We start from the raw sequence: 19,653 nt of genomic DNA, 5'->3' as shown, positions 1-19,653 counted from the left end.
TTATTGTTACAGGAATATGAGGTAATTGTAAAACATATTAAGGGTAAAGATAATGTAATAGCTGATGCTTTATCTAGAGCTTATTAAATCACTTTGTATATATTATGTATTTTTGTTCATATTATTCATGATAAGTTTTTGTTACACTAAAACTTCTTTTAAGGGGGGAGGTGTTATGATATTGTAATTATTATGTTTATTTATGTTGGCCTAATTTGTGTTGTATGGCCTGATAGTTGTTTACCAAATAATCTTATAACTGTGCAGTTAGGAATCACTGGAACAATCACAGAATGATTGGAACTTTCTAGAATGATCCTTATAAAAGATGCGTAATTTAAACTTCTACGTTATTCCAAAACTTCCGTTGTAACTTTCCAGGATTTTCCACAATGTTCCATTATAGAGTGTTCTAGAATTTTCCATGACAACACTATATATACAGACACTAAAGTTAAACTCTCATAATTAAACTTGGACATAGACATTGATAGACATTAGTATTCACAGCATTTGGATCGACACTTTATTCTACAAACAACATCATACTGGATTGCGACCTTAATAGTGAACATAATATTCAGATTGGATTCCGAAAGATTTCCGGATACAGATAAAGATAAAAGATTGGACTCATATTTGACAGTTAAGTTGACAGTAATATTTGTGAAATACTTCTTGTTAACTTTTGTATAATAAATATTGTTAAATTTTACTATTGATTTGTGTCTTTTGTTGGCTATAATTTAAAGGCGATTTCTGGCCGTAACAATACGTTGACCTAAAACAGCGTTCGTTGGTATTAGAATTATGTAGATGTTTCATTTAAAAAAGCGGTTTCAACAATACCCATACATTTATAAAATGAGTACAGACAATGAATTATAGTCATTTTGTACCCTAACCATTTCTTACTCTCCATTTCGTACCCTAGCAAGAACCATTTCGTACCCCGACCATTTGATACCTTGACCATTTCGTCCATTATGAAATATTAAAACATGTATACCATTTTGTACCTCGTGAGAGATTTATATGTAAGCGATTTCGTACCTCAAGGAAAACTTATATGTTCGAGTTTTTTGTAAAAACTGTCTCATTGATGTTCGTACCTTTTGGATAACCTTGATTTTGTAACTTTGTAAATTTGGTGTTTCTACGGCTGGAAGCAATTTATTTATGTTCTATCAAAAATAAAGATTTCAAAATGTTTCATATTTTAAAACTACGAAAATCGACTATTGAATTTTATATTGCTCTTTTGAAGTTGCTCTTCAACTTTATTCTTAATTGTTTAGCTTTATAACTATTTTGATCTGAGCGTCACTGATGAGTCTTGTGTAAACAAAGCGCGCGTCTGGCGTATTAAACTATAATCCTGGTACCTGTAAAAACTTAATAAATGACTACGTTTGTAATACTATACTTCAAAATAACTTAAAACAACAGTTTGAAATTCGAAATTCAGATACTTTAGAAATGATTGTGTTCGATGTTTTATTTGATAAATCATCTGATAATTTTGAGTACTTGCTATTACTTTAATGTAAACATTGAGAGTTTTTTTGTTAATTACTAATGGACGGTTAAGTAAAGGCAAATGTATTGGAATATAAACTTGTGAAGAGTTTCCATTAGCGTGCAATTGTATTTTGTTATTTGAAATAATTGCTCTTGTTGTAAGTTTTAAAATCATGCCTTTTGACACTATGGCAATTGATATTTTTAATGGATTTACAGTCAAAATAAATTCAAATACGATTGTTAATAGTAATACAAATGACATAGTGAAAAAAATCATGGTGGCATGGTTGAATAGGTGAAACTAATATATCACCTTTAGAAAGAAACTGCACTACAAAATTATATTTGCATTTGATATTGATGTACTTTATATTATTTTGTAAATGAGAAACTCAATACACTTAGTTATCAGATCGTCAACAAATATCAATAATAGTAGGATAAAAAATATGTCCACTAAAAATGCGAAGTTTGATTAAAACAAAGAAACGATGACAGACAACATTCATCAGTCACTGATTTACAGGTGTCTGGTCTTGGACTAGCCCATTAAGAATGAAACTGTTTTTTCTATATTTGAATGTGCTCAAACCTCTCATTAACCTTGGACTGTCCAGTAGTCAACATTTCGACATAAATATCAATAATGTTGTCATTGTTATAAATTTCCGGTTTACAAAACTTTGAATTTTTTGAAAAACTAAGGATTTTTTTGTCCCAGGCATAGATTACCTTAGCCGTATTTGGCACATTTTTTTTTGGAATTTTGGATCCTCAATGCTCTTCAATTTTGTACTTTTTGGCTTTATAAATATTTTGATATGAGCGTCACTGATGAGTCTTATGTAGACGTCTGGTGTTCTAAATTATAATACTGATACCTTTGATAACATATAGTAAAACAAAACATCATAAAAAAATGTAAAAATCAGTTGAAAAGAATTGACTCAGCCCAGTACACAGCACCGAAATAATAACAAACAGACAAAAGACGCTAAGTAACGATGTAAGAATTTTCGAAGTAAACAAACTAGGCGGAAGATATCAAGGTGATAATCACAGCTCATAGGTAAATGACCGCTCCTGTACTTACTTACTTAATCCTCTTCGTGCTTTGGTGCACATAAGGCCGACACTAGCTCTCTCCATAGCACTCTGTCTTGTGCTTTCTTCTCCATTTCTCGCCAAGACATCCCAACCTCCTTCATCTCGCTTTCCACTGCTCTTCTCCATGTTTCTTTAGGTCTCCCCCTTTTCCTCTTACCAGTTGGATTCCACCTCAGTGACACTTAAGCGATGTTTGCTGGTTCCTTCCTTAAGACATGGCCTATCCATTTCCATCTTCTTGTTTTTATTTCGTCTCTTATGTCTCTTTGTGCTGTCAGTTTGAATAGTTCCTGGTTGGATATTTTGTTTGGCCAATAGATTTTGCATATTCTTCTCAAGCAGGTATTGTGGAATGCGGCCAGTTTGCCTTACTCAGTCTTGCTTTGATGTCTTTGGTGGTCCCATTATCACTGCTTATTACGCTGCCTATGTATGTAAAGTCTTCTATTTCCTCGATGTTTACGGCTCCAATCTTTATTGGAACTTTATTTGATTGGTCGTTGATTGACATGACTTTAGTTTTCTCGATGTTTATTTTGAGCCCAAATTTGTTTGACATAGTGTTCAGTCTTGATGTTTTCTTTTGCATTTGTACTCTGTTGCTGGATAGTAAGCAAATGTCATCTGCAAAGTCTAAATCTTCAAGAAAGGAGTTGAGTGTCCATCTTATCCCAGTGTTTTCATTTCCTAAGGTTGATCTCATACACCAATCAACAACTATTAAGAAGAGAAGAGGAGAGATTACGCATCCTTGTCTGACGCCTGTATCCACTGAGAACCAATCAGAAAGCTGTCCATTGTGTAATACACTGCATTCATACTTGTCAAAGAATATTTTTATCAGCTTGATTATTTTCGGTGGTATTCCATATGCTCTTAGTATGTCCCAAATATATTCTCTTATAACACTGTCAAAATTAATGCTCTTTGGAAGTCAATGAAGTTTAGTACTATTTTGTTCTGCCACTCTATGGATTGTTCTATGATGTTTCGGAGGGTAAATAGATGGTCAATGCAGCCTTTATTATTTCTAAAACCTGCCTGTTCTTCACGCAGCTTACTGTTAATGGAATCAGTTATTCTGTTCTTGATGACTCTAAGGAATAATTTACTAGGGATTGAAAGTAGTGATATTCCTCGACAGTTGTTGCAAAATTTCAGATCTCCCTTCTTTTGCAGTTTTATAATAATTCCTTTGTCCCATTCAGTTTGTATTTCTCATCTATCCATATGTTCGTAAATAGATAATGTAGTATCTCACTTGTTGATTGTATGTCTGATTTTAGTAATTTTGCACTGATGTTATCTATGCCTGGTGCTTTACCATTTTTCAGTTGTCTTATTGCCTTTTGGATCTCATCTTTGCATACAGCTTCTGTGTCTATTTCAAGTGCATCTCCAAATGGTTGAATGTCTGGTATATTATTGTTGGTTTCCGCCCTATTCAGGATAGTTTTAAAGTGTTCTGCCCAACGCTCTAACTTTTCCTTGTCTGTAGTCAGTAGCTTCCCCTCTTTGGGTAGTACTGGTGCATCATTATTCCTGGACTTTCCACAGAGCTGCCTAGTGATTTTATATACTTCACTAAGCTCTCCACGCTTTGACGCTTCTTCAGCTTCATTTGCAAGTTCTTCTACATAGTTTCTTCTATCATTCTTTGCCCCTTTTTTAACTTCTTTGTCTTTATCTCTATAGTCTGATTGCAATTTGGTTTTCAATCTGTTAGATTTAGATGCATTAAGTTTTATTTTTATGACTTTCCTTTCCTTGATGTTTTCCCAAGTCTTGTCTGACAGCCACTGTTTTCTTTTTCTGTTCTTTAAACCCAAAACTTTCTCAGCTGATTTAGTATAAATGTCCTTGATGTTATGCCAAATTTCAGTTATGTTTTCACCCATGTTTTCATTATTGTCATCAATTTCACGGAGCACTTGGTATCTGTTTTTTACTTCAGTATTAAATTTTTGTCTTATTTTGTTGTCCTTCAGTCTCTGCAGATCAAATCACAGTCTGCTCCTCTTTTTACAGATACATCATTCAGTGAATGCCGCCATCTGCCATTTATCATTAGAAGGTCAATTTGATTTTTGTCTCTCCTGTTTGGCGATGTCCATGTAAGTTTATGTATCTCTTTGTGCTGGAACAGTGTACCACCAATAACCAGATCATTTAGTCCACAAAATCCAATCAGCAGGTTTCCGTTTTCATTACAAGTTCCACATCCGTTGTTACCCATTATTCTATCCACTCCGATGTTGTCATTACCTACTTTTGCATTCAAGTCTCCATTTATCAGTACAACATCATGGGCATGTACTTCTTCCATTACACTTCTGAGCTTTTCATAGAAGTTGGTTTTAGTTTCTATGTCTGCTTCATTAGTTGGTGCATAGCATTGAATCATAGTAAGTTTAACATATTTTGAATGGAATCTAGCTGTTATTATTCTCTCATCTATAGGTTTCCATTCTATAAGAGCTTTACTTGCTTGCTTATTCATTATGATGGCTACACTTTCTCTATGGATATTATCTTTTCTCCCAGAGTAAACTATCTTCTGTCCATTTGTTGTTATAACTGACCCATAACCTGTCCACCTGCATTCACTTATGCCCAGTATATCGATGTTATAGTTCAACATTTCTTTTTCATTTTCGCAATTTTTCCTACTTCGTACATGGTGCGGACATTCCATCCACCCACTCTAAGTAGGGATTTTGGCCTCAAAAGTCCATGTCTCGTGTCATTAGCTTCATCCCTGCTTTCACTAATAACAGTCATTCCATCAACAGTTTGATGAATGTCTCCTTGAGTAACGGTGAAGTTATTTTGATTTACTAGTGTGGTTTCCGTAGCGTAGTTTTTTTTACATGATAGGGGTGCTGGCCCTATGCATAACTCTCCTCCCTTTCTCATCCGTGCTTGAGACCGGCAATGGCGGAGGACCTGTGGCTTTTCTGTAGGGGATTCCATCCCTTAGACGATTGCTGTTGCTAACGAGTTCCATCTACCCGGATTTTCTGTCTGGATTTACTTCCATAGCCTTTGATTCAAAAATCCAATCACAAGGCAGTGATGCTATTTAACCCATAGCTGGGGCGTGACCGCTCCTGTAGCCATGTGTATTACGAAATTTTCATTCTATAAGAGCTTTAATTGAATCAAAGTGCAATTATATCAAAACAACAAAGATAAAGAATAAAAGAAATGTGCCATTTGGACATATACCAGTAGGGAAACCTCTTTAAAGAAAGATTATGTATTGATTAGTAAACTCATCATAGATACAAGGACTAAATTTTATATACGACAGACGCGCGTTTCGTCTACAAAAGACTCATCAGTGACGCTCGAATCCAACAGGTTAAAAAGGCCGAATAAAGTACGAAGTTTTGCCAAATACAGCTAAGGTAATGTATGCCTGAGGTAGAAAAGCCTTAGTATTTCAAATATTCAAACAGGTAATTTATAAATATAACCATATCAATGATAATTTTTGTCATCACAAGTGCTGACTACTGGGCTGGTGAAATTGGAATTATGTGGCGCATAAACCAAGATTTGTTTGGAAAATCCACAGACTTGAATACATAGAGTTTCGTGATAACTTTTAAACATAGATTACTCATTTGTTTTTCTATGATGTCCTACCGTTTAATACTTATGAAAAGTCTTAAACAATCTTTACATTAAATAAATCGTGCCAAGATAATTGAGTCGAACGCTCTCTGAACATTTTACTTGAATATGCTGTATATGTATATTTGTTTAATCAATATCTTAATTTATAAACTTTATTTTAGAAATAACTGCATGTAATAAGCTTTTATCTGTCATTCACAGACTTGACAAATATGTGATTAACAGGGGCAATTTGAGCAATTTCCAAATGTTTAGCATACAAACAACAAAAGGATACATAATCCGTAAAATTAAACAAGAGTGCTCACGCTGAAAGGTCTCGCCTTCTTTACAATAATCATTGATATGTTGATAGTCCTAAACCTAAAGCTTTATTACAACTGTCACATAAACTTAACATTAACTAAGAAAACCAAACATTAACCAATGAAGAATGAAAATGAGGTCAAGGTCAGATGAACCATGCCAGACAGGCATGTTCAAATGTACAGCTAAGAATTCTCCCATACAACAAATAAAGTTGACCTATTACTTATAGTTTGAAAAAATAGACCAAAAAACTTAACACTGAGAAATGAACCGTGAAAATGAGGTCAAGGTCATAAAATATTTCCATACACCAAATATAGTTGACCAATGGCATAAAGTATTAGATACAAAGACCAAAACTCGAGATTTAACTTCGACCACTCAACCATGAAAATGAGGTCAAGGTCAGATGACATCTGCCCGCTAGACATGTACACCTTAAAATCATTCCATACAACAAATATAGTAGATATATTGCATAAAGTATGAGAAAAACAGACCAAAACATAAAAACTTAACTATAACCACTGAACCATGAAAATGAGGTCAATGTCAGATGACACCTGCCAGTTGGACATGTACACCTTACAGTCCTTCCATACACCGAATATACTAGCCCTATTGCTTATAGTATCTGAGATATGGACTTGACCACCAAAACTTAACCTTGTTCACTGATCCACGAAATGAGGTCGAGGTCAAGTGAAAACTGTCTGACGGGCATGAGGACTTTGCAAGGTACGCACATACCAAATATAATTACACTATTACTTGTAATAAGAGAGAATTCAACATAACAAAAAATATGATTTTTTTTTTCAAGTGGTCACTGAACCATGAAAATGAGGTCAATGACATTGAACATGTGACTGACAGAAACTTCGTAACATGAGGCATCTATATACAAAGTATGAAGCATCCAGGTCTTCTACCTTCTAAAATATATAGTTTTTAAGAAGTTAGCTAACGCCGCCGCCGCCGGATCACTATCCCTATGTCGAGCTTTCTGCAACAAAAGTTGCAGGCTCGACAAAAATTAAAGACTGTGCAACACGAGCCCTGAAAAAAAAAGTAAGCGTCTGACTGATTAAGTGTTATGACTTTATAAGCAGTCAGAGAAAAACATGGACTTGTGCATTGCCGACATGTGAGTATCGGCATAATGAAGGACAACAAAGCTAAATATCTGTATAAAAATACGGGTAATGTGTCAAACCGGAAACAGCAATTGGATGTTTTTTTAACATCAATTTGTTATGTCGTGGCCTGTAGCCTAATGTTTCCGAATACACGGTACCAGTTTAGCTCCTAGTTTAAACTAGTTTTTGACTGATTATTACATGCATGTCATTTTGCCTTTTAAATGATTGCTTCATTGTCAATTATACTACGTCGTCTTATTTCATATTAATAAACGAAATTGATTGTCTTTCATAACCAAATATTGTTCAATATCCTTTACTGCCTCCATGAAAACATATAGTGTTGAGCTGAATTGGAGTTACATACACTAGTAACGATTTGAACCAGATGCGAAAACTAAAAATTCCAACAACCTGTTAAATACATGCGATATATTTCTCTTTTCTCTTGCCATGTTTAAAAATTATTATATACACCAAATATATATATGATACTATCTAAACAAATCAGGTGGACAAATATGCAGTTTTTTTGGAGTTTTTAAGTGTAAGAGTAAAAGAAGCCGGAAATTTTAGGCCAAAAGGCATAAGTAACGGCGTGTTTAGTCCTTCGGGCTTTAGCAGTAAACTGCTTTTTTAGCACCCCTTAGTCTTGCATCATGGAAATTTCGTCGTGGGTTGATATGATTTTTAATGAAACTCGTGGCAATTTTTATTCCCTATTCCCATTTCCGATAATAATAAAACTGATGACTGTTCTATATGTAAATATATCACACTGCCATTCGAAGTAAAAACCTTATTTGTTAATTTGCAGTGATTAAACCGGTGTTTAAATAAAGTCATTTTCATTAAATTTATGTACAAGTTCGATCAGTTTATGAAATACATTCACTCAGTGTATATAAAGTGCGAATCCAGCTAGTTCATTTTTACTGTTATATGCGGGTATGTCTATTGTAGAATAAAGGATCATGGGAAAACTGTATTTGTTTACGTTTTGAAAATATCAAGTTAAGTGATTTGAAGGTAAATTTTATCATATTTTCATTGTGATATGTCTTTTTAATATACAAACATAGCATTAAAGTTCAAATAAGTGTTATAAAAGCATCATAATATAGCATATCGATTATTGAAAGCGATACATTTTAACTATAGATGCGATGAATTATCACTGTTAGTGCAGTCATTATTAATGTAAAATTTCCAAAGATGCGAGGAATTTTTATTGTAGAATTATGTGATAAATGCACTTGCAACAAATGAAAAAAACTTGGTTGATGACTTTAGGATTTATGATACATGTATTTTCAAATTGAAATACAAACTCCTCATTCATTCTTCATCAAATATATAGCTTTTCAATCTTGTAACAAGAGCTATTCTCAAAATGTCATATTGTATTCTTCAGATTGCGTTTCTCCTTGATTTTAACCAAAATTTAGAAGATATTTTTATATTTTTGCAGTTATGGCGGAGTTTAAGTGCAGTCTGTGTAAAATTGAGACGAGTACATTTGAGGACGTAATCTTCCACGCAATGCAAAAAATCGGCAATCCGGCGTCACGCTTATACCCAAATGCGACCCACTATTTTACTCTATTCTGACTCATATTAAGCCCATTATAAATATATTTAAAAAAAAAAGTAGCGTGGATTTTTTTATCCCTTTTTATCCCGTCTCGTTTCGTTTTTGAGCCATATGTACATGTCGTTTGTGACAATGAGACAACTCTCCATCCGAGTCACAATTTATAAAAGTAGATCATTATACGTCAAAATACGGTCTTCAACATGGAGTTAGCTTGGCTCACACCGAACAGCCAGTTATAAAGGGCTCCAGTGTAAAACCTTTTAAACGGGAAAACAAAGGTTCAATCTATATCAAGATGTACGTAATTAGTGGCGAAGTGTCATGGAAATGAATAAAAAAATAAGGATAAAGATCCCTATACGCTTTATAAGAAACTAAATGGAATACATTTGAAATAAATGTTATTTCTATTGAATTTGTTAAAGTGTTTTAAAACCAAACTTTCCTCCGTAAGTTAAATTTTATCAAATCTTTCTCTTACTTTATCTATTGTTTGAGCAAGTCGGCTAAATTAAGGCTTTACAGCTAATTTCCTAATGCATGTAAAGCAAAACTTTGGTTGGCTTGCTTGCTTTGTTTGTATAATTGTTTACTTTACGTTATACAACTTTAATAATTGTATTAAAATGAATATGCTTTACTGCAACAACATCTTACCTGTTAGTTATAAAGCACCTGCACGAACTGTTCGTGAATATTCACCTATTTTGGTATCTATTTCACAGCTGGATGGCTTTAGGCGCGATAAAACCCCGCTCGCATCTCTTAGTTTGTTTTATTAGTATTATGTATTTCTGAACATATATATTTTAACTAATTTTCTTCATTTTCTTCAAAAATTAAAAAAAGTTCGTCTGTTTATTTATCATTCTACATTAGACATTTATGGCATATACAGTAAAAATGATATTTTAGGATCCGCATTTTACATACACTGTTCACTTAACAACTCATATTTTATAAGCTAACATCATTAATAGTTTTATTTTTGTTTTTTGTAATAGTTGATGAGTATTTGTTTTAAATTCCTTTGACGATGCAATGTGTCGGTTATGATTAAAATAATTCTAAGTCGACTTCGGTGTTATTAGTGAATCAACCACATGTATCATCTGAATGATGGGAGTTTACAGATTGACAATCAGTTTGATTCTGTATACAAATCTGTCTGTACATGGAACCTTAATATATACTGCGGTAGAAAATCTTCACAAAGCTCTTACTAATATATCTAAAGATATCAAGCCGAGGGTAGACCAAACTGATCGGGTAAATATTGACGTACTTCTCAGTGTTAATGCTATTCAAGATTATGATGAAATATCTGGAACTCTGACATTCACTGCGTCGTTCCTTTTCCAGTGGAATGACGAATTTAAAACATGGGATAATAACAAGTATGATGGAATAATAGCTACTAAACTACCCGTACTGAAAACGTGGATGCCAGTTTTACATCTCAGGAATGGAGTCGACAGTAATTCGATATTTACTTACAGAAATAATATGGAAATTGAAACATCGACTGTCACATATGCCACAGATGGAAACGCAAGCTTTGTGATTATGGGTATGTACCAAGTCTCGTGTGAAACAGACGTAACATATTATCCGTTTGATGAACATAAATGTGTTATTTCTCTTCTAACTTTAGACTTTCTTTCTGAAATCACACTTACGTCAATTTTTGGAATAGATTTCGGGGTGTCATCGCCGCATGCTGAATGGGCAATCAAAAATAATTCAACTAAAGCAATAAAAAGAAGCATTACGATTCAGGTTGCAGCTTTTACAACAACTCAAGACCAGATTGATTTCACTATTATCATTAAAAGAGAGCATCGTTTTCCGATTTTGAATATCGTTCTGCCAGTAACGAGTCTTAGTATTGTTCAAACATTGGTGTTCTTGTTACCTGCAGAGTCTGGTGAGAGGACCTCGTTTTCGTTTACACTTCTTTTGACATTGGTGGTGTTCATGACGATGACATCGGAACGACTTCCACCTAGTAATAACATTTCTATTTTTAACATGTATTTGCTTCATCAACTATTTTCAAGCATACTAACTACTGCACTTGTTGTATTCAGCATCAGATTATATTACAAAGATGAAAATTCTCGGCAGGACAAAACTGTATATCGTTTGATTTTATTCATTTATCTGTGTTCTTTGAAATCATGTTTCAAGAGGAGAAAAATTGAAGATGACACCTCGGATGAACAAGATACAATGAAAAATGATAAGAAGCCATGCTGGAAAAATGTTGCAATGTTTTTTGACAAAATGTGTTTGTGGTTTTTGCTTTTAACTTTTGTAATAGCTCAAATTGTATATGGATTGGTATTGATTATTCACTAAAATGAACATTGTGGGCAGAAGATATTTTATAAGTTAGTTGTTGGTTCACTAACTCATATTGTTGGCCCTAAAAATCTGAAAATTTGGCACTGTGATAATGCAGTGAAAATTTGATTAATGTCCAATTGTTTTAGTTTTAAAAAAAAAATCACCACTTACGCCACAAGTGATGTATAATGAAGGCGATTATCGTAAAAACATCTTCTTATTTTTCGTTAGAACTCGGCAAAATGTATATCAGTTTTCTGAAGAACTAACAATGGCACCACGCTTTGCCCACAAATGAGTTTGCTGAATTATTCATTAGATAACATATTCTTTACTTTTCAAATAAAATTTTGATGGCCAAAGCTAAGATATTTATAAATATGAATTTATAAAATATATGAATCAAATATACAATGTTCGTTTTAAACTTTATAAATAACATATATTTGGCAATGCATACCAATTAGATATACTTTAATAAGTTTTAAAATAAACATCTTTTCAATGCCATTTGATGAAGTTCCTGGCTCTAAGCTTTTTTGTTTCAAAACTATTAAAATTTTGTATAATAGTTAATGAATCCTATCTAATTTTTTTTAGTTAATATATATATAAAGTGTGTAAATAAAAAAATTCTGCATTTGAAAATGTGTCTTCAGTGTTTAAGAGGGAAAAAGATGGTAAAGGTTTTCCTGTAATTCAACCATTATCAAAACTTGTATTTCATATAAGTTAAAAGTATTACTAGCTCAATGTGTATAAGTGCCTTAAAAATCGGCGTTGCTATGATATTTTTGCTCGATATGAACGATGCATACGTTCTGTGGAAAGTTCTTTTACAAAATTTGGGCTGTTCATTTTAAGGTAACTTTGAATTTGAAGAACCTGAACGGAACGTTTTATGTACATTGTATATGGCTTATCAAACTGTGGAAATGGATTCGCATTGTAAAGTTCATTCAAGAAAGTTTGGACGCAGATAGGATATTCTTGATAGACGTTTACATATTACTCTTGATACAGATGAGGAAAATCTAACGTGGCATACCCAATTACAAATAATATTAAAAGCAATTGTTTTTGTATGACAAGCCTACACTATATAGATTGGGATGGGTATTATATTTCAGAACAGAGCATTTGTCTGTCTCGTATAAGGTAAAGTGTATCAGGTTGGAATAAAGGTAGTCAAAAGTAAAATAACAAGATACCGAACTCCAAAGAAAATTTAAAACGGAAAGTCCATTGTTGAATGAAAATTGAAAATGACGTTGTGGTCACAACAATATGAATTCATTACATTATCGTTCAGTATGGTGAGAACCTTTTAGAATGCATTCCAAGTTGGGGCAATTACCCAGAGTTCATAACTGAACATGGAAATGCAATAATGTAAGCTGGACATCTCAAAAGGACACATAATTTTGTTTCATAAATAATCCTCTATTCTGGGACTGCATTCAGGCCTCCTAGTTTGTCAATTTACCTAGATCTAAAGTAAATTCCAAGTTATTAACAAATCAGATGGTTGTTTTATTGGACTGGAAAACTTGACCATCTGGTGCATTTACCAATTTTTCTACTTGTTCTGCGGTTTTTCTTTACATGATTTTTATGAAAATATATATTGCTATTCTCTCATCTTCAAATATCTATATTGAAATTTGAATTTCAAAAACACAGTTTCATTTCATTGATTTGCCAAATGTATACCAAATTAAATTCAGATGAAGAAATGAAATAGGAAGTGAAAATGTACCATCATGTAAGAAAGTTGCATTGCAGAATAACAGCTGTCCAGGAGAAGTTCAGAACACAAAGTGAGACTAGAGATTTAAATAAACTCAATCAAAGATACCAGGACTAAATTTTGTATATATGCCAGACGCGCGTTTTGACTACGAAAGACTCATCAGTGACGCTCGAATCCAAAAAAGTTAAAAAGGCCAAATAAAGTACGAAGTTGAGAAGCATTGAAGACCAAAATTTGTAATATTTTTGCCAAATACAGCTAAGGTAATCTATGCCTGAGTAGAAAAGCCTTATTTTTTTTTTAATTCTAAATTTTGTAAACAGTTAATTCATAAATATAACCATATCAATGATAATTCATGTCAACACAAAAGTGTTGACTACTGGGACAGAATGTCGAATCCAAGAAAACAGGTTATGTAAAAAACACAAATAAAAGAGGCTTTATGAACATATCGCTCAACAACTGGTGTCTGACTCATATAAGAAAACTTCTGTTTCATAACATTTTTTTATTTAAATGACTACAGCAAATAACAATGATAATAATTTATATGCTTGCACAATATGATTAGAATATAAGGATCCACCATGGAAATTTTAATCATTTTTTTAATGTAAACAAATATGCAGTTATAATAGATTGATACAGACAAATTATTAAATCAAAAACCAACACACATAGATCTTCAGTCCTGATAACAAAGAAGTTTATAAACACAAAATTTCAAAACAAGGGAATTGTGCACATGAAATTTTTGTATCTTTTCTGTAAACTTAAGGAAGGTAGATGATAATTAAATACTACAGTCTGTGTTTCTAAATTTATATTACAAAAACATTTACATCTATCTTAAAGGGCAGTGATATTAGTAAATTGACAGATATGACTGTTAAACCTATATTTGGTGAATTTTTATAAGACAATTTCACAGCAATCATCCTTTGTATTATGAAGGACTTAATTCTTCTTGTGTTGTTTCTTTGCTTAATTCTTTTTATTACTTGGTAATCACCAAAAAATGAATGACATAAAAAGTCCATAAAATGAGGATTTCATATTCAGTTTTACCACAATCAAATGCTTAACTTAGTTTTTACAGCATAGTTTTTTTTAACAATCATTTGTTTTGTTGCTATTTCGTAACATAAAAAAATGAATTCTAGCAATACCAATAGAGTGTTATACTCAACCTTTTAAAATCATTTTTACAATGATTAAAATTGTATTATGATTAAAATTAACATGTATAAAAACTTCAAAATCATACATGTATCTCATGTTAAATAGTATGTATTCTAAAGTAGAAGTCAAGTGTTATGTTTTTTTTAAAGTAGTTTAATTTGTATCAATTGAAAGGTCATTCATTTTTCACCATAACTGCAATAAGTGAGATATCTAATCTTTTGGCCTTAATACCACATCCTTCATTCACATGGTTTTTATACTTGAAAATAGCCATAATAAGAGATATCTGAATATTTTAATAAATCTTTTGGCCTTAATATCACATCCTTCATTCACATGGTTTTTATACTTGAAAATAGCCATAATAAGCAATTTACCAGATCACTGACAATGCCTCAGGTTACCAAATAATATTGAATCGTATAAACGCCCTTTGATTTCTTGGATATCTTGAAGTAATACCATTTCATACAAATGGTTACCTACTAAAATACAGTATTGCACCATTTCACTGCATATCACATATAAGGCATAACATGAATATATTTACAAAGAATATGTGGATTAATGGATAAACACATAAACACTCTGATAAAACACCAAATATATATGTCATATATCACTATAAACAACAAAAGCAGTCTTATTTTACAAATCAGCATAACATTAAAAAAAAATCAATAAAACTATGCACAAGTTTTGTTCCATAACAATTCAACATTTACATTCAATATCAACAAACTTACAGATTTGTTAAGTTTTGTGTGTAACTGGTTCCCACAAACAGACAAAAGCACACAGTCTTGTCACTGTTGTGTGGCTCTTTGTTGCTTTCTTGTTTAATATACATTTAAATTGAACTATGATGGTGTAATGCAAACAAATTGAATGCTATATAATATTTGATTCCAAGTTATTTTCAAGTCTTCATTAAAATGTTTGTATATTCAGATGCCTTAATACAGTTGATGTAACATGCTCAACATTTCAATTTTAGCTAACATTTCAATAATTTATTAAGTTACGATATGAAAAATCATTAATAAATGCTTCTTATTTAGTTAGTATTTTTATCTTGTTTTCCCTCCAAATATATAATATAATATATATACATTTATAGGAACAAGTGATCACATATGATGTTCATTTGTTTCTTGTTGGTATTTAATGCCAGTTTAAACAACCTTTGCTTTATCATACATATATGGCAGCATGTGGTTTTTTTTATTAGTTGATGGAGGAAGCAGTGTACAGAGGGAGAACTTCTAACCTTCAGCAAAAAAACTGGCTAAGAATAAAGATAATATATGATTTATTATGAATAGACAAATATCACAATGATTTTATAGAGAAAAATTGACAATAGAATTATTAATAAAAACCAGTTTTTCAATTGTTTCTTTTTTTTGGCACTGAAGTTGCCCTATTCCAAGATTTGATGTTTTTTGTTAGAGATTCACCTCTATAAAAACATGCATAAACGTCTAAATTTATAATTAATAAAACATAGATAAATGAGTATGAGTCTGTTAACTGGCCAATAAATCTAATACAAGACACTAAACAAGACATTGAATAACTAAGTTAATTTAAATGAGCTTGAGAAAATTGCAACCAGTGATTATTGTTTTTTGTTGTTTGTCAAATATTTGTTTAGAACTAATCTGGCAATTTTGGGTTTTTTACTCAATTGTGTAACTTTTTTTTTTTTAAGCTGGGCCTTTTAAAGTTTACTTTACTATATTGGCTATTGGTTTTGTTTATTGTTTAAAGACAATATTGTGACCTATACTAAGTTGTTTACATTATCATCCTTTGACCTCTATATATAGTTGCTACATTATAAATCACCCTACATTTACTTACTCTTATATTGATAACAGTAAGATTTATTATTCAAAAATGATGTAAGATGTTCCAATACACCATAAATTCAGACTGGAATCATTTTTTACTATATTTATAATCCCCAAGATGCTATCAAGCTCAATCACCTGGATCCAGTCTTGTCCTGTCTTGTCCTTTCATTACATACATGTAAGTTACTGTTCTTTACATATAAACAGAGAACTGCCATGATAGAAAGCACTAATCAAGTTTCTCATGTCTACAAAAGTAACTATCTATATAGAATCATGATAAAATTCTTTTGTAAAATTTCTAGATTACATTCAAAAAGTCATGGATTTTAAAAACTCAAAATTCAAATAATTCAAGTTGTATACAATAGAAACCATGCACTGCTGAAAATTTTTGAATTTTATAGCACTATATTTTGGTCATATCTATTTTAGAAAATATTTTTGTAAGTAGCTAATGTCATACATGGCCCAGGATCTTTTAGAAACAAACTAACATGTTGGAAATATGCTTTTGTTTTACATATTCCAAGACAAAGCTGTTTTTTTCATGCTTAACTATTATTCTATGATCATTAGCTCAAAATTATTTATGTTATGCATACTGGCTTCCTACACAGCTACTTTTGCATAGGTACTACTCATGTACTATTTATGTACCACAAATCTGTAGTACTGGAAACCTGCTTTTAATATTCAGTACTATTGTGTTACTTACGAATAATTGTAATATTTAAGTACCTGTATTTTACAGTATTTGATTTGTACTTGAAAATTAAGTACTACAGATTTTTGGTTGCACAGTTACATTTTCAGCATTTTGAACATTTGTCTTTTTCAAATCTCATGAAATTATGATGTTCAAACATGGAATTCTGTGATCATTGTTGGTACCATTTTTGTACCAATATTTTGAGTACAAATCAAGTGCTGCAAAATACAAGTACCTAAATATTACAATAATTTTAAAGTAAAGAAATAGTACTAAATATTACAAGTAAATTTCCAGTACTACAGATTTTAAGTACAGAAATAGTACCTATGTAAAAGTAGCTTCCTATGAGATACAAACTACTGAACAATAAAGTTGTATTCATATGTGGTTAATCTACATTTACAATTACTGTTATACCCAAAGACATGTACAATTTTTCTTAACAATATAGCTTTGTGTTGAAAAAAATCTTTATTACATAACATATCACTTATCTTACTACAATAAAATAAAATGAGGTAAGTCACATACATAATGGTAAAATCACAACTCTGTCAGCTAAAATAAATGTAAAACAAACAGGTTAACTCAAAATCTAAGTCAGTGGTTATGAATGACAGCTCTGCTTAGAATTGCCATCAGCCAAATATAAGGTTCCCCATTCATAATACTATAGATTCTTTATTTTTTGTGGGTTCCAATTTAGAAGTATATTTTCATTGATATTTATATCATGGTTTTGTTCAAGTTTAGATACAATCCTACCAGAAGTTTATACTTTTATAAACTTAAATTTGTAGATCATACATACCCACAAAATTTACAAAACTTAGTAATGAAAGCATAATAATGAATCCACAGTAATCTAGAAACCTACTGTGAATTGATTATCAATCAATGGATATCAATAATTGTGGATTTCCTGGGTACAGATGAACCACAAAATAAAATGTTTAACAAAAAGCAATTTTTCTATAGGTTTGTACAAGACTACGGCAAAACCACAAATCAAATATCCACGAACATGTCAGTTTTCCTAAATCAACTAATTTGACACCCATGAAAATAAAGAATTCACAGTATAGCCTTTTAGCACCTCCACACAATCTGACTGATTGATGGAGTCTGAACAACTAAGAATTATTCATGGTTCTATTTCTGCCCTACTCCTGAGTAGAAGTGAATAGTTTGTCAGTATTGACTTCGTCTGTACTTTCCTCTTCACTTGATTTTTCCTGTATGTTGGGCATTGTACTTACTGTTGGCTGGTTGCTGTCTTGTCTCTGCCACATTGAACGTGCACGGGCGTCTTCTAAAGTCTCATACTGATTATTTCCCTTGGCTTTCCTAAATTGCATGTCATGTAGATAGATGGCACTGTAACTCATGTCATGTGATAACATTTCAATCGTCCCTTCATCATAATTTCCCCTTAAACTAAATGAGCTTGGTGCTGTATTGCTAATACTACCACTTGAACTCTGCATACTGCTAAATATTCCAGATCCTGATCCCCCAAGGGGACCCTCAATATGTGACAGTCCACCTCTAAGACGAGGTTGAACTCCTGATGCTAGGGTTGAGATCGGACCAGGAAACATGGCACTCTGCATAGTAATACTGGAAGCTAAACTGTTGTACTGCAAGGAAAAATACATATTAAATTTGTTTGTATTTTCACTTGTATTTTGGTCAACTCAGGAGAGACCATGAAATGTGGCAGTGAATGATTTAATCATTTATATTCCAGGTTATAAACTTATAGACTGATTGGATTTTAGTGTTTATAGTGTTTAAAGCTACTATCAGTACTACTGGTTTTATCCTGGTAGCCATTTTCTATTGGTAGATGAAACATGAGTGTCTTGTGAAAACTACTGACATTTAGAAGATAAACTGACCAACCCAGTCAATTAAGATTATAGTCGAATGCACCTGACGAGTGCAGTAGAACTAACAACCTCAGTGTTGACAGGTTAGTGATACAGTAGAGAAACAACTTAGCACTATAAAACCAGGTTCAATCCACCATTTTCTACATTTGAAAATGCCTGTACCAAGTCAGGAATATGACAGTTCTTGTCCATTCGTTTTTTATGCGTTTTGTTATTTGATTTTGCCATGTGATTATGGACTTTCCGAATTGATTTTCCTCTAAGTTCAGTATTTTGGTGATTTTACTTTTTAGACACTCAGCAACCCATGCTTTTTAGAAGTTCTTTTAACTTGTGCTTTCCAGATAATTTCACTACTTTACTAAATTGAAGAAACTGAATAATGTATGGTTATACTGATTTGTATAAAGGAAATGGAAACATTCAAGACAGTCATTTCCATCATGTATTAGAAAAACTTGCTTAGAAAACTGAGTTTCGCATAAAAACTAAATATTTTTCTACATCATCTTCAATATATTCCTTTTGTTGGTACATGTGTACATCATAAGACAACAGATGTACTTATTTAAG

At 32.1% G+C, this 19,653-nt stretch overlaps 3 protein-coding genes across 3 annotated transcripts in view; 1 reads left to right on the top strand and 2 right to left on the bottom strand.

The window, feature by feature from the left end:
• Positions 1-19,653, bottom strand: part of LOC134707855 (uncharacterized) — a 321,374-nt gene that overhangs the window by 100,878 nt on the left and 200,843 nt on the right. The gene's annotated exons all lie outside the window — the stretch shown is intronic.
• Positions 10,441-15,880, top strand: LOC134705954 (acetylcholine receptor subunit gamma-like). Its single transcript, XM_063564667.1, has 2 exons — positions 10,441-11,248; positions 15,843-15,880. The coding sequence occupies exons 1-2, from the start codon at positions 10,441-10,443 to the stop codon at positions 15,878-15,880; spliced, it is 846 nt and encodes a 281-aa protein (XP_063420737.1).
• The window catches only part of LOC134707853 (autophagy-related protein 9A-like), a 31,005-nt gene continuing 27,985 nt past the window's right edge, over positions 16,634-19,653 (bottom strand). Inside the window, exon 21 of the mRNA XM_063567952.1 lies at positions 16,634-18,825. Coding sequence (XP_063424022.1) covers positions 18,349-18,825 — 477 coding nt within the window. The 3' untranslated portion in view covers positions 16,634-18,348. The remainder of the gene's footprint in view (positions 18,826-19,653) is intronic.

This window comes from Mytilus trossulus, chromosome 2 (genome assembly GCF_036588685.1).
Source record: "Mytilus trossulus isolate FHL-02 chromosome 2, PNRI_Mtr1.1.1.hap1, whole genome shotgun sequence".
Taxonomy (NCBI): Eukaryota; Metazoa; Mollusca; class Bivalvia; order Mytilida; family Mytilidae; genus Mytilus; species Mytilus trossulus.
The sequence above is the reverse complement of the archived record's forward strand: the minus strand, read 5'-3'. Positions and strand labels throughout refer to the sequence as shown.

Coding starts and splice junctions, on each gene's coding strand:
- LOC134705954 (XM_063564667.1), top strand. CDS start 10,441: ATGGGAGTTTACAGATTGACAATCAGTTTGATTCTGTATACAAATCTG. Junction 11,249..15,842: donor CTTGTTACCTGCAGAGTCTG/GTGAGAGGACCT, acceptor TTTTTTTATTAG/TTGATGGAGGAAGCAGTGTA.